General features: G+C 35.9%; 1 protein-coding gene across 1 annotated transcript in view; it reads right to left on the bottom strand.

Annotated features, from left to right (window-relative positions):
- LOC150107016 (cell adhesion molecule Dscam1-like) overlaps window positions 1-16,942 on the bottom strand; it is a 754,963-nt gene that overhangs the window by 302,749 nt on the left and 435,272 nt on the right. Inside the window, exon 19 of the mRNA XM_090393540.1 lies at window positions 6,402-6,472. Within this exon, the coding sequence (XP_090249666.1) occupies window positions 6,402-6,472 (71 nt within the window). The remainder of the gene's footprint in view (window positions 1-6,401; window positions 6,473-16,942) is intronic.

The raw sequence follows: 16,942 nt of genomic DNA, 5'->3' as shown, positions 1-16,942 counted from the left end.
CCATACCGCCTGAGATTGGCTCTGCAAATGCATTCCTGGATGCTGACAATGTCAAGTTCTTTCCTAATATCCTCGTTTTTAATATGATATTGCCATTGATACCATCTGTTCACGCCTATAATCTTTCTCAGGACTTGCATATCTGCGGTCTCTAGTCTTTGGTCAAGTGTTTTACTTCTGACCCAGCTCTCAGATTCATAAGTTAAAACTGGTTTGAACACTGTCTTGTATACAGCTAATTTAGTGTTCTGACTAATTTCTCTCTTATTCCATATGAATTCATTCAATTGACTTCCCACCATAAAAGCTTTGCTGATTCTGTTGTCTATTTCTATATTTAATTTACCATCTTCAGTAAAAATCATGCCTAAGTAGCTGAAATGTTTTACTTATTCCACAGGTTCTCCATTCACAACACAGTTGACATTTTCAATGATTCTGCCTATTTTCATTGTCTTTGTCTTTTTATTGCTGACCTTCATACCATATCTATTACAACAGCTATTCAATTTAGTCAGAGAATCTTGCAGACTTGTAGCGGATTTATTTAGAAGTATAACATCATCCGCATAAAGCAAAGAGCTGACATTAACATCTCCAATTTTGATATCATGTTTAATACAACTTTCCTTCATAATGTGATCCATATAGATAATGAATAACAGAGGGGATAATGTACATCCTTGTCTCACACCAGATTTAACATTAAACCATCTTCCTGTACTTCCTTCAATTTTAACTGCTGACTTACAACTCAAATAAAGACTAAGTATTGCATGATATAATGCCCCATTGACACCATATAACTGCAGCGTATTGATTAGCTTCTCTCTTGGCACCTTGTCATATGCCTTTTCCATCCTTTTCTGTGTCCACCAAGGAGTTCTCATTTTTTTATCCTTGCAGACAACCTCACCACATGCCTCTCTGGCAGAATCAATCAATGTTTTCTTCAGAGTTTTCCACTACATCTCCAAGGTTTGGTTGCTGTTCTCGAACTCTTTCATTTTTTCTTCAATAATCTTTGTGTATTTTAGTCTACAGTTCATATTTGAGAGCTGCTCAAGTTTTATTCGCTTTAAAACTTTCTTACATGTTATTCTTTTCAATATGAAATTCAATTTTATCCTGCTTAAGACTAAATAGTGATCACTTCCAATTTCAAATCCTCTCTACACTCTGGTGTCTTGCACCAGGGAGAAAACATCACTATCAACAATAACGTAGTCAATGAGACTTTTCTTATTCCTAGCCTCTTCTCTCCGTGTGAATTTGTGCACATTTTTATGTTGGAACATGGTGTTAGTAATAACCAGTCCATGTCCTGAGCAGAAATCTAACAGATATTTGCCATTATTATTAGCTTTGCTCTTTTCTCCAAATTTTCCCAAAATATTTTTGTATGCCTCACAATCATTTCCTACTCTGCTATTTAGATCCCTAACAAGGATCAACTTTTCCTTTTTCATTGTGTCAGTTGCTTTTTCTAAAGCCTCAAAAAATTCCTCCACGTCTACCTTAGTAGAACCTTCTGTGGGACCATAGGCACAAATAAGTCTCATTGTCCAGTTCCCCATTCTCATATTGTCCAAATCACTCTACTTGACACTGCCTGCCATTCAAGAAGATTAGTCTCGTATTTTGTGTTGAATACTATGGCTACTCCTTCTTTTCCTCGATTGTCATTGCCTGAATATAACATTTTGTATTTATTGTTCAGAAAGATCTCACCAGTTTTGGTCTTTTTTGTTTCAGTCACCCCTATTATGTCGATCTGGTACTTATCTAATTCCTCAGTTAGCTCCATTTCTTTGCCATTCAGGCTTCTTATGTTGATAGTACCGATCTTTAACTCTGGTGATGTTGAGTTGGGGTTTGTTTTCAGATTTGTTCCAGTAGCTGACTTTTTGCTGTTCGCCCTGGTTCCTTGGCGAAAACAACAGGGGCCTTGTTTAACCGGGCGACGCCCCAGCCGGCATGAAATTTTGTCATGTTGTACCATCATTTTTTATTTTGGTTTAACCAATAAGAATACAATTTGGTCGGCTAAATCCCAAATTGCCAGCCCATCCTCGTTCATTCAGTATCCAAGGAGATACCCAACAGGGTGCACCACGAGAAGGTGAGGATTGGACATTAGGTCAGAAACCCTGGTCGGTTCTCCGCATTCCTTTAAATGCTATGTGGAGGTCTCCTCTCGGTTATACAGCTTTGACCCTTAAGCACCCCTACAATAATATAGTCTATCATATTCTTGGTTTGTCTGTCTGGTGATATTCATGTCCATTTTCTTTGGAGTTTTGAATGTTTAAAGAGAGTGTTGGTTATTGTTAGTCTATTATTTGAGCAGAAGTTTAGCAGTCTTTTGCCATGTTCATTGCTTTCTCCATACCCAAACTTTCCGATTACTCTTGGCCAGGTATCCCAGTCTTTGCCTAATTTTGCGTTTAAGTCCCCCATTACAATTAGGCGATCTTGACTTGATATATGCTGAACTACTTTTTGCAAATCTATATAGAACTCCTCAATATCTTCTTCTGATGATGTGGAAGTTGGTGAGTATACTTGAATAATAGTTAGTGATCCGATTGATGTTTTAAATCTTGCTTTAATTATCCTAGGTGAGATAGGATTGTAGGACAATAGAGAGTTTTGAGCCTTTGTTTTTAATGTAAGTGCTACTCCTTCTTGGTGTTTGTTGTCCTCCCTGCCTGAAGTTAAGATTTTGTACTGTCCATGGTGGAATTCTCCTTTTCCAGTCCATCTGATTTCGCAGAGTCCAATCACTTTCCATCAGTAGTTGTCTAATTCATGCAGTACTATTTCCAATGCTCCTTCCTGGTGAAGAGTTCTTACATTCCATGTCCCTATGCTTGTTATGCTTTTCCTATCTATTAGTGATGTTTTGTTCGAATAGCATATTTTTTACCTTCACTATCTTGGTTCCCCAATAGTGGGCGCGACCGTGTTTGACTGGGCGACAGTCAAGCCGGCATATATCTTTAGTTCAGTTAGAGCTTATTCGGTTTCACTGGTTAAGTTTTCATCAAGTGTCAACCACCACTCCTTGAACAGAATTCAGCCACTTTTTTTAGTAGATAGTGGAAACTACAGTTTGAGAGGAAAGATTCACCCCCCCCCTCGCCCTCGAGTTGCTCTAATAGCACTGGGGGGGGGAGGAGTAAGAGAGAGTAGAGGGAAAGAAGAGTAAAAGACCAGTCTCCAGATATGATATACCAAGTGTATATTGTATGAAGTAAGATCAGGTCTAGCTTGAGTATCTCAAGTTTTCCATGCCCGTACTCATCAATGTGAGCCCCTGAGAAGGATCTGAAATCACCAATATCATTAATATACAAGTTAAACAGCAATGGCCCTAAAACAGACCCCTGAAGCACACCACTAGTAACTTTCCTTTTTCTGGATATCGCTCTCCCCCATACACAACTTGTTGATATCTATCAGATTGCCAGTCTCCAATCCAATGCACCAATCTAATATCCAACCCATCCACTCTAGTTTGACTATATAAATACCATGAGATGATTTTAATTTTAAAAGGCTGAAATACTACTGCACAAATATATAGTTCTTAATTATTATTTTCAGACCTCTATGGAGTCACAGACTAATCCCAAGAGGTCGCCAAGGATACACACATAATACTCATCAAACCAAGCTTCTCAGTCTTGTTTCTGTATTCACCATACTCTCAGGCAATGCATGGTATTCATCAATCATTTTTCATGCAAAAAAAACTGCTCCTAACTTCCCTGGTCATGCCTTCCTTATATAACTCCCAGTGAGGGCCTTTTCTTCTAGTCCCCCCCCCCATCTCTCTCTCTCTCTCTAATCCAAGAACAATTGCTTTCACATTAACCTAGTACAAAACCTTCACCAACTTATATATTTCAATCACTCACCCTTTCTCCAGGTCACTAGACTCAGCGAATAGCATTTTGTCAATCTACCTTCATATTAAATATTACAGACACATGGCAGACCCTTAATTGTTCAGTTTTTTTCACTTTGTTAGAAATTAAATTAAATTTGCAAGAAATTATTTCTTGTTTAATCCATTTTTCCAAGTGAAAGTAAACATAGTTTGCACATGAAGTATCTTTGCATCGAAACTATGCTAGGCTACTTATATACAGTGACTGATGACTTCTTATCTATTACCATAATGCAAAACTCACTTCTTTTCAGAAATGTATATTGCTATGAATTATGGGAAGGCATCACTCCCCAGAGCAGTTTTGACCTTTATTGAAGTCTCATCAGTGGCAGCCAGACTTAGAAGTGATATATTTTCCATATACTAGTAATAAAAAGGTGCAGCACCTTATTATTAAAACACTCTGGATCAGAGTATACCAAGGCAATTGATGTGAAATCACGTATACAAGGCCTAGTCATAAGGATACTTCATGTGCAAACTATGTTGCTTATACTTGGAAAAAGGATTAAATGACAGTATAATTTCCTTGCAAGTTTAATTTAATTTTTAACCAAGTGAAAAAATATATGTTAATGCCACTACCCAGACCGGTTCGAAACCGGTCTGGGTAGTGGCATTAATTCAACTGTGGTATCACTTCTGGCTCCCACTGATGCGTTTTTGTGCTGAAGAAGGAAATTTGCTGCACTGGTTTCCATGGAGCTGGGGCCACTGAAGTGGATGCTTTTCTCTGGGACATGAGTGGTGGAGTGAGCCTGTTACTGGGCAGAGCCACTGCTATGGCGCTTCTCAGTGGCACAGTGAGTCTGTCACAGAGTGGAACTATTGCTGAGTTAAATAATCCTTTAGCTCACTCAATTAGAGTAACCTGGAGGATTGCCTCCAGATCACTCTAATTTTGGAAGATTCCCTTTATTATAGTGGGATCGGGACCTTTTGAAGTTCTTGATCACTGCATTCCCATTAGATGCTTCCCTATGGTATGGTATGGCCTCTACAGACTTAGCTTTTAACAGGAACCTTTGGTGAATGCTTTTCCCTGGGAGATGAGTAGTTCTGCTCATGACAGGGTTTGCCCCACTGCTGAGTATCTTTGAGTGATCAAGAGTTAATGAGTTAAAATGATCCTTTGGGTCACTCATTGGGGTTAGAGTGATCTGAAGGATCATCTAGTTTTTTTGAAGTCCTCTCACTTAAACAAAGCTTCCAAGGAAGTAGAGTGGTTATGCCTTGGTGGTAGTTTTTGTCTGTTACTGGCTGGAACCATTAGTTTCCTGCATTGAAGTAACAAGTTGATTAGTGATCGTCTTTTTTTGGATCACTCAGTGAGATTTACTTGAAAACTCAGAGTTTTTGGAAAGGTATCCCTCAACTTTAACAGGACCTCAATACAAATTGAAACTGGTCTGGATAGTGACCCTTTCCATAATGCATAGCAGTGTATACGTACACCTTTGAAAGGAAGTGTGTTTTGCATTATGGGATACTAGGGCAACTGATGTAAGTCATTAGCCTGTATATACAAGCAGCATTTAGCCTAGTTGTAAAGATACTTCACATGCAAACTATGTTTGCTTATACTTGAAAAAAAGAATTAAATAAGAATATAATTTCCTGGCAAGTTTCATTTAACCCTCTTTTTTTTTCTATTCATTTCCAGACCCTTTTTTGTGCAGATAGCTGATCAAAGACTTGTATAGTGGAACAATAACCTCTTTACTTTTATATGCCATACTCCATCACCCCCTTAAATAATTCTAAAATGTGGTTCCTAAATTTCTGGTTCATATATAACAACATCACCTCCATGTCTCTTATTATCTTTTATATCCTTCCTTCAAGATAATATCCACCAACTTTATGGATTGCATCCTATCCTTACCTCCCAAATTTCAAAAATTTGCACTTTGCAGCATTAAACTCTGAGCTGGTGAGTCAATACAGCCAGTCCATTCAAATCCTCCTGTACTTAAAGTTTTCCTAATATTATTAACATGTAAGTTAAATAATAACAGACCTAAAAGAGTTCCCTGTGCATTGTGACTACTGACATGCCTCTTCTAGGATACTGCTCTGCCATACATAACTTGCTAATACCTATTAAGTAACTAATTTCCTATTTACTCTCCATCTGTTCCAATTTAAAATTCAACTTGTCATGAAACAATCTAGTAAAAGTCTTTGCAAAATCAAAATATACTACAGTACACACATCTCCCATGTTCCAATATATTTGTTATCTTGTTGTAATACAAAAGGGAATTGTTTAAATCAGGATCATCCCTCTCAACATTAAGATGTCTAAAGTATACAACCACACATTTAAAATGCAATCACAACTGCACAGTGCCAGATGTGTTAACTATAATAATAACTAATTATTATATCTGACTGACAGCAATCCAAAAGCTACTTCAAAAAAAACAATAAAGCTGGTTACCTTCCACATAACCTTAAGAGACTGAGAACCAGCTGGATGGACTTCAACTGATAAAGGAGGCCCACCTGGAGCTGCAATTAGAAAAATAAAGAAAAAAAACCGAATCATAGTAGATAAGCAAACAAATACATAAAATCATCTAAACACATCTGAATATCTATACTGATAAATTATTACTATTATTACTTAACACCTAGATGAAATCTGAGGACCCATTATAGAAGGCCACTATGCACTAAACACCCACCCATCCACTCCAGAGTATTTCTGTTTGTTAACTGTTGACTGATTTGCCTCTTTATTGGGACTAAAATCACAACAAAAGCCTACTATATATGAGACTGGCTAACTCACATTCAACTGAAAAAGCTGATATAAAGATCCCCCTGCCATCATGATGACAATTGAACTTAGATCTTTTCCAAATGAAGGGTATATGTGTTCTTTTAATTACACTATGAAAGCACTAAATAGTTCTGATCCACAGATAAACAAAAAATAAATATTGTTTGTTCATCATCCTCCCATCTACCTAAGGTAGATTGAGGCTACCATTAATAATAGCTTTCCAGTCCAATTTATTGGCAGCCAAGCTATTTTAATTTCTATAAGCGTTCAGACCTTATACTCCTGATGTGTTTTATCCATTTCCTCCTAGGTCTTCCTAGCAGTACCCTTCCTTCTTTCTTTCTAGTAGGCATTGTTGGTACACGCCCATACCAGTGTAACTAATTTTCTTTAATTCTTGCTGTTAATCTTCCTTCTGCTTGATTATCCAAGTTTCTGCACCATAAAGAACTGTGTGTGTATGGGGGGGGGGGGGAACAAAGCGATATGTACTTTGATTTTAAGTTTTTTGGAAAGAGATATGTGTATTTTGCCATATATTTGAAAGTTTGGACATAGTAGACTACCCTACATTTATTCTGTGTTTGATAGTTTCTTCATAAAACATAACAGGAAACAAAGAAAAAATGTTACCAATGGAGAGGATAATGAAATTTTTTATTGAATACTTTTTCAGTGTATTTTATATTTTCATACTCTTGATATGTCTTCCCTTTCTGGTATTTATTGTAATTTGGCTGTTATTTTATTTCCAGTATCAGTGTAAGAGCTAGTTTGGTATTGTTAAATCAGTTAATATTTTAAATAATTTTACCTAATATTATTAATCTTATCAAAGGTTTTTCATAATCAACAAAGGCCAAGAAAGTTTCTTTTTGAAATTCTTTTCTCTTTTCAATTAATAATTTTAGAGTAAAAATTGAGTTTATGCAAGACTGACCTTTTTTGAATTCATTTTGTTCTTTTAATAGTTTTCTAGCACTTGATTCAAAGAGTTTGATGTTTTCCAGAATTCTAAACCATATTAGAGAATTTCAGGCGTCTTTCATTATATTTTTCACCTGCATTTTTGTAGAATGAGTAAAGTGATTGAGACATTGGATATGAGAAGAAAGTGAGCAAAAGTGTTGGGTTGCAATAGGTACAAAACGACTAAAATGACTAAACTGCGAACAAAGAACCCATCAGATTAGATATCAGGAGGTTGCTTAGATGGAAAAAAGAGAACAGTGTGATAGGAAAGGCAGTAAGCATGTTGCCCAGGTATGACAGTGATGAGATGAGGCGGAAAGCAAGTATTATGAATATGTTAGCGGAAATGTGTGAGGAGAAAGGAGTGCAGTTTGTTAATGTGTGGAATGAGTTTGAAGGAAGAAGTAAACTGTATAAGAGTGATGGACTGCATTTGAGTGGTTTTGGAGTGGGTCGCTTGGAGAGACTGCTGCTGGAAGGTAGAGAAGTGAGTACAGAGAATGAATCAGATCAAGTGGGAAGCGATGTGGAAGAGCAGGAGAGTAAGACAGGAAAGACGGAAGAGGTGTTTATGAATGAAGAAGTGAGCAGCATGAGTATAGAGAATGAGAGAATGGGTGTGCAAGATGGACAGGGAAATGGGGAGGCTCAGGATGGACAGGGGAACACAGCGTGAGAAAGGTGGATGCTCCAAGAGGATATGAATGTATGTGCAGACAAAAAGGGAAGGAGATGACTTGCGATCAAGGGAAAACAGTTGGATTTCATGAAAGTTCTAAGATGAATAAGGAGAAAAAGAAATGGCTCAAGTTAAGCATGGAGAAGTCACATCAAATAAGTGGTATCGGGGGAACTAGCTATAGATCCAGGAATAAGCTGCTGTGTTTGTATACAAATGCTAGAAGTGTAAGAAACAAGGCAAATGAAATGGTTGCATTAATTGAGTCTGTTCACCCAAAAATTATTGGAATAAGTGAAACAAGGTTGGATGAAGACAACATCCTGACAGGAATAGAGATGGAAGGGTATGATGTGTTTCGTGAGGATAGAAAGGGTAAAAAGGGAGGAAGGGGGAAGTGCTATTGATGATAGAGAAAGAGTTATGTTCATACAAAGTAGAGATGCAAGAGGAAAATAGTGCCAGTGGTTTTGAGGACAGGCCAACCATATTTCCTTGAGACAAAAATAGGACAATGGGATGACAAAAGTGGGACAAGGGTTATGTAATATTCTGTATTCATGAAAAAGTAAGAATATAAAAAGTTTTATTACATGAACATATTGAGCTTACCATTATTCTTTAGTGACAGAATAAAATAATAATAATCAGCTAACGCCTTTTTATTCCCATATAGGGAATAGGCGAGGCTGTTTTAGCCCTATCTAGCTTTTGGAGACCGAGTGGGCAGTTCAACCTCCACTGCTAGCCAATCAGAAATAGCTGGCCCAAGACTATCACTAATTATATGGCACACAGTGAAGAGGCGGCTCGTGGTCGCGAATACAATATATTTAATATCAGAAAATACTGTGGGTTCTACGGTCGATTTTCTTGAGTTTATGGGACAAAAAAAAAAAAAAAAGTTTCCAGGGAAAAAAACCTGCTCGCCTATGCCAGAGATCAAGTAACTCGGGAACCAGTCAAAAAAAGGCTTAGAAAAATTTCCTCTAGTCGCTGACTAGATTTGAAACCAAGTCTTTCTTCGTGCAGTCAAGCACTATGGTGCGCAAATGCCACATCCACTGACCCACACAGACAGAACTCATACTGTATTTCACCATGATCATACCATGAATATTTCTCCAATGAAGTGATCTTACACAGCAAATTTCCACATTTCAGTCTTTCAACACCTTATCATAAAACTTCTCACACTCCATGAAACAATTTTGTCTTAATTGTCTCAACACTTAATCTAGATTTCTCCTTTGACCACATACTGTTCATAACAGAAAATATTCTCTCAACTGGTGCTGCACTTCCTGGAAGACAAAGAATAAACTCTACAATATTACAAAAGTCTTGAAAGTATAGGCATTTTCACTCATTTCAGAAAAAGTCTGTACCCATCCTCACAATTATAAATTTTATGAGGATCCACTGATCGAATACGTGAGTTTTTTTACTGTTTCTGTGCGTGTGATGAGTTCCTCATTCAGGCTGTCCTGTATCTCTTTCCATTCAGGTGTCTTCTAAGGAAGACATCTGAATGGAAAGAAATACAGGACAGTGCTACTAAGGTAGTACCCATTTGAACTTCTCAGTGTTTCCTAAACTGCACTTCCACTTGATGGCATATTCTAATGAAATTGTATTTCAATTTCTATAGAATATTTCAATATTCTATAGAAATTCTCAACTACATAGTCTCATTATTTTCTCCTGAATCTACTAACATTTTCAGTTGTTTTTTGACATCAGTAGTTATAATCACTTCACTTTTTCTGGACTTTTTGCTAAATTGTTTACAAGATTTCCAATGTTCATGGCTACTTCTGTAGCTGAAATATTATATTTTTCAATTAAGCTAATGTATGTTTGGAACATAGACACTTGATCTCTTGCAAATGACAACCACAGGAATCTACACACAATTTTTGCAACATAACAGAGCATTTTTCTTGAGAAAGAAAATAAGAACGAAGCTGATCAAAGATGGACCCCAATGACAAAAATCTTGTATTTCCATGCTCTAACAATTTAGAGTAATTGTTTCCAGCAAAGTCACAAAAGTTTTTCAGTTTTTCAACTCTGAGTGTGTATATATTTGAAGTATTTGTATACTTTCACTGCAAAACATTCAATATCAATTGATAACCAGTCAATAGCACATTGGATTTAATTGTGTATAATATGTACCCCACAACCAATACCGATAATTTGCCTCTTCAGTTCAGTTCAGTTCAGCTTCAAGTTTTTGCCAAGTCTTTTGCAATCACCAAAATTGGTGTTCATGTTATCAGCACACAAAGCAGCAATTTTGTTTTGTAAATCAAATTTGTCATTTACTTCCTTCAACATAGCACCTATAGGTCAGATGTTTCACCAAGTAAGGAAATAAAGTCTATAATTTTGTCTTGAACACCACAATTTGGAAAAAAGTACCACACAACAATTGGATAAAGTTTGATATCTTTTATTCAAATCCTCTATTACTTTGTCCAATATGTATAGCAATAAAATGTTGGTAATTATTGCTTCTGATTTGGCATGTGCTGAAGAAAATTTTTGTTCATAAATTTTTTTCAGGCAAGTAAATCAAAACAACAAGTTTTGTACAAATGACAAGCAGTCATTTGCACAAAAACTTTGACCATGATGCACAGTATGATAAGCAACATGAGCTTCACTTGCTGCAATTTTATCGTTTTTTTTTACTATCAGCATAAATAAACGAGTTGATGTTTTTAACTGAGGCCTGAGTCTTTTCATCATCCGTATGTTTCTGGCTACGTAGATATTGGCTGATGTAATGTCCATTTTTCTGTTGCTTCCATGAGCAACAGAAAAATGGACATTACAATGTTGGCATACTACTTTTTTTCCATCACTACATAGCTTGTCCAGTTTAAGAAATTTGAATTCTTTCTAGAGATTGTAATTAAAACTGCAGTTTCGTCTCTTTGACATTGCAAGGATAGACTTAAAGCTTTAAAAAATATGAAATTTAAACCATTGGCATTGAATAACAAAACCACCGGTTAGCATACAAGCAAAACAAAAACTAATGCTATAGCAGAACAGACGGGGTGTCTGAAAAGCGCAAGTGTTGCCAACATGTATTTTTTATTTTCTCTAAATAAATCCCTACAGATATCTGGGTAGTGGCCCTTCCCTTAATGCATAGCATTATACATGTCCGCAAGGAGATGTATTTTGCATCATGGGGAGATACTAAGACAAGGAGTGATGAGAGACCTCAATAAAGGTCTCTCTCATCACTCCTTGTGATGAGAGACCTTTAAATTTCGAAACCCGTCTGGGTAGTGGCCCTTCCCTTAATGCATAGTATTATACATGTCTGCAAGGAGATGTGCTTTGCATTATGGGAGATACTAAGACAAGGGGTGATGAGAGCTTACCCCACCTTCACCATGAGTTGTCTCAGTCCTGAAGATACTTCAGGTGCAAACTTTGTTTGCTTACACTTGGATAAAGGATTAAACTAAATTTATTATAGTCTAACGAAGTGAAATAAAAAAACTTCCAACATCTTTCTCTAAATCCAGAGGAAATTAATAATAAGGTGGTACACCTTTTGGCAACTCGTATAGGTAAATATGACCTCTCCATTGCTTCTGCCTTAGTATCACCATTTCTGGGTCTGGCTCCCACTGATGAGACCTCAATAAAGGTTGAAACCAGTCTGGGTAGTGGCCCTTCCCTTAATGCATAGCATTATACATGTCCACAAGGAGATGTGCTTTGCATTATGGGAGATACTAAGACACAGAGTGATGAGAGCTTGTCCTGCCTTTACCACGAGTTGCCTCAGTCCTGAAGATACTTCAGGTGCAAACTTTGTTTGCTTACACTTGGATAAAGGATTAAACTAAATTTATTATAGTCTAACCAAGTGGAAAAAACCTCCAACATTGTCATAATATAAAGGGCACTTTAGTTATGAATTTGCCAAGGGCATAAAATCCTACATACACCACTGCATGGAGGGTAGAAAAGAACAAGAAGTCATCTGTGGAAGTTAAGAAAGGGGTCATCCGTGAAAGTTAAGTTAAGAAAGGGGTGACAGCTCACAAAAAAGTAAGTGAGTGAAACAGTTTGCCTGTTGAAGTATTGAATGCATCTAGCATGAATGAGTGTAAGAAAGGTATGCCAGCTGGTGTGGGTGAAGTATAGCCTCCCTCAATGAGTTCTTATCTCCCTAAAGTTCTGATAATAATAATAATAATAAAAGAAAGAATGAATGTGAAAGAATACCTCTCGTCAATGCAGATCATATGCAGGTGGCAGATGCAGAAGAGATTGTTCAACTAACGAACCATTTTATTAAAAGCTATCAACCTGATGCATGCAATATAGAGCTCAAGACTACTTCTACACTGGATGATGAATATGAACTTGGCAACAGGGACTGATGGAATATCATCACTAATGCTCAGCTGTTCCTTTGACCTAGCTGTATAATCTGAGTCTCAGCACAGCAAAGATTACACAGGAGTGGAAAGAATATATGATAATCCAATTGCATAAGGATGGTGCAATGACTGATTGACCTGTCAGTATCTCTGGAGTGGTGGTGAAGAAAAATTGGTAAGAGATTGCCTACAGAAATGGGTTTATAGAGAATCTATAATTTGCAATGAGCAGTATGGGTTTACTAAGAGAAAGTCATGTCTGAGAAACTTGCCCACATTTTATAACAATAGGGCAGTTGAGTTAGACAAGGATAATGGATACATCACAATACTCTTGAGCTTTGCTAAAAAAGCTATCGACAGGAATCAGCATGGAAGGTTGTTACATAAGTTGGAGGATATGGGATTGGATTATAAACTACTAGTTTTGATAAGAGGATGACAGATGAAAGATATCAACAAGTGGTGTATCTGGGATGGAGGTGCCTGAAAAATTTAAGGTCACTAATGGTGTATCCCAGGGATCACTTCTTGGTCTTTTATTCATTCCTTACATAAATGATACTGGGAAGGATTTGACAGGAGACACAAAGATAGGCAGAGTAATCAGAAATGCAGCACTTGCAGAATGATTTGAATAAGCTGGAACTGTGGGCACATGAAAATGGCTATCAGTTCAATGTTAGTAAATGTAAAGTTATGCACATTGATGTAATGCGATATCGAATAGCATATTATATTTGCAGGATTTTTACTAGAAGAAACTAACCAGGCTATGAGTATTTAGACTTATTGTTGGTTTAAACTCATTATTAGATTTAATGGAATGAATACAGCACAGAGAATGAATCAATTAAACACAAGTCTAATGGGTCCTATATTTCATCTCAGTCAAAGACCCCTTACAAGGGATAAAATCTTAAAATTGTATTCCTGATGATGTCTCTGTGACTAAGACAAAATACAGGATCCATTGAGCTTGTCTTTACTTCTTTTTCTATGCTATATTCACTCCATTAAACCTAATAATGACTAGGCTAGGAATCTTAAAGTTTCAGTGGATGGGCAGTTGAAGTTCAGGGAGCAACATAACAAAGATTGTGAATACAACTCAGAAGATAATTGTAATGCTGAAATGAACACTGACATGAAAGAATGAAGAAGTAATTTTGCCTTATAAAGAGACATAAACTTCCTTATTCTTTCATATGATCTGGATTATTGTGCACAGATCCGGTCTTCTGGTTTCTCAGGTGATGCAAATACAGTGGAAAAAGTGTACAAAAGTGAGTACTACAGATCAGTGATGAGCACCTATTCTTCAGTGGGCCACAATTGAAAACCTAATATTCCATATTGGCAGCAACGAATGCAATATTAAATATTTTAATATATTAATCAAAAAGTTTTAATTTATGTTGTGGAATTTGTTATTTTCGACATAGATTTGCAATGAAAAGTTTTTTTTAATTTGATTTACTTTTTATTAGTAATACTTTCGATATATACACAGGTACACATACATAATTTTTTTAATCAAAAGAAATCAAATAGCTGCTGAAATGTAATTAATGAGATATTTGACTCTGTTTCTCATCAACAAGCTTTTCAATATTGGGAGGTATGTTTGAAATTGCAACTCTAATACAATTTTTTAGTCATTCATCATCAAGGCAATTTCGACGATCATTTTTTACAATTTTCAAAAAGAGTTGTTCACACAGATAAGTACTATCATATGAACTCATTATTTGCCTGGAATGGGTAGCAAGCAATGGAAATTTATCAGTTGGAAAGTAACTCTTATAAAAGTCAATAAGACTAATATTTATCAGTTGGAAGTTTGAAAATTATTTCTTAGTTCAGTGTTGCTTTGCAAATCAATTATTTCCATTTGAAATTCCTCGGTAACCCTTTCAATTTCAAATTAAAGGGTGATGAGAATATATCAAAATTAGTTTCATGTTTGTGTAAGTTTTTTAACCATGAAAATTCTTCTTGTAGTCTCTGTTTCGTCTACATATTTTTTTGTTTCAGGTGGATTTTCTTTTCTCAAAATTGGAAAATTAGCCATATTATTAGATTCCAGTTGCCGATTCCAAATTTTTAGTTTTCAAACTATTTTCAAAGGTTTTTATTTTATCGAACATTTCATTAATAAGTTTGTTCTGTCCTTGAAGATTTACATTTAATTCATTCAAATGTTGAGTAATGTCAATGCAAAATGAAAAGTCGCATATCCTTGTCATTAAATTCTGAATAACTCTTCAAATTGTACACTTGCTTAAGCATTGTGCCACGACTCGACCATCGATCCTCGGTGTTAAAAAGGATATCGCCATGTTTGCTTTTATATCTCTCAAAAATTCCTTAAATTCTCGATGATTCAGTCCTCAAGATCTAATAAAATTTACAATTTTAATTATCGGTGGAACAACATTGGACATTTTCAAAACTTTTGCACTCAAATTTTCTTGGTGCAAAATGCAGTGAGAAATAATTATTTCACATCCTGTTAATCTTTTAATGTCTCTGAATAATAATTCTGACAGACCAACATTCATACTAGACATGGCTTGAGCTCCATCTGTTGTTATAACAATGACCTTTTGTATTGGGATATTTAATTGATTAAGAACAGTTTTCAGTTTCCTGTATATATCTTTTCCAATAGTATGTCCTTTCAATGGAACTAAGCATGCAAATTCTTCAGTGATGTTAAAACTAGAATCTGTTCCTCTCACAAAGACAGCAAGTTGTGCTGTATCATTAATATCACAACTTTCATCCCAAGCTAAAGAAATCCATTCAAACTTAGAAATATGTCTCTGCAAAATTTCCTCAATATTTTACAAAGGATTGTCAATCCTTCTTGTGAACGTAAATCTCGACAAGCTGATTTTCGAAATTATATCTTTTTTTACCACTAGTAAGCAATCATTTACTATTTCTCCATCAGAGATTGATTTCATTCTTTTTGCCAAAATTTGAATAACAATGTAGCTTGTATGAACTGCAGTATCTGCAGTTAATGAAGTAGCTCTAAATTCATTTTGCCGTTTTTTGCAGTTGATTCACTTTGTCATTGCGCAACTGTCTTTGTAAATTGTCAAATTTTGAAGAATATTTAGTTTTATAATGCTTATTGATGTTATATTCCTTGAGAACAGATATCTTTTCACAACATCAAGCAAACAGCATTATCTTTTATGCAATTAAAAAAATAGTCACATGTCCATCTTTCATTAAACTGACAACTTTGCGTTTTCTAGATTTAGAAGTCATTGATTAAACACAGAGTTCTGTTTGTAAAAAAAAAGAAAAAAATTCGTAAAGCCACAATTTTTTAAAAGAAAAAATTATATTAACGTAATAAATTTATAATTTGCCTTAGGTTTTGAAAGAACTTGTATCAATAAGTTTATTCAAGAATAATGCAACTACTTTCATATGTCGTTAAAGTACGACTGCTCATGTGCAAATGAAAATGCAAAGGCGAATGGTGCAATCATGGGAACTACCGTCGCAAGCAAATATTTTTCACATGAACCTCTTAATGTGTACCTCATACTGATAACATATTGTGCCTTTTGCAAACATTTTTACATTTCAGCTAAATGAGGTGCAATGTTTCAGTGGGTCGCAGGTTAGTAGTTGGAGTGTTGCATGTGACCCGTGAGTTGCTCATCACTGTTATATCTGATACGAGACTGTAGAACATAGATTATGAGGAGAAATTGAGAATTTGTGAACTTCAGATGCTAGCAAACAGGCAAAAGAGAGGTCATGATACAGACCTACAAATTTCTGAAGATCATACAGGATATAAGTAGATGAAATTTTTCATTTTATGGAGCACTGCCTGACTGAAATGGCTCGACTTTGGAGGATGTGAGTGCAGACAGTGTGAATGAATTCATGAAAGGTATGACATAGTGTAAATGATATGTGGTATTCCTTTCCTCAATGGCCTCAACTCTCTGGAGGTCTTTTGTGATAATAATAATATTATTATTATTACATGACACCTCCAGGGAGTCCAAAGACTTGTCAAGGGAGAGTACCTACTCTACTACTCTCTCTCTCCACCAACTACAACAAACCACAATTTTACCAATGCCATC

The sequence above is a fragment of the Typopeltis vanoorti genome, chromosome 5 (assembly GCF_054136105.1).
Source record: "Typopeltis vanoorti isolate ZY-2024b chromosome 5, IOZ_Tvanoo_1.0, whole genome shotgun sequence".
NCBI classification, from domain to species: Eukaryota; Metazoa; Arthropoda; class Arachnida; order Uropygi; family Thelyphonidae; genus Typopeltis; species Typopeltis vanoorti.
Note: the sequence above shows the minus strand (reverse complement) of the source record. Positions and strands in the feature narration are given on the sequence as shown.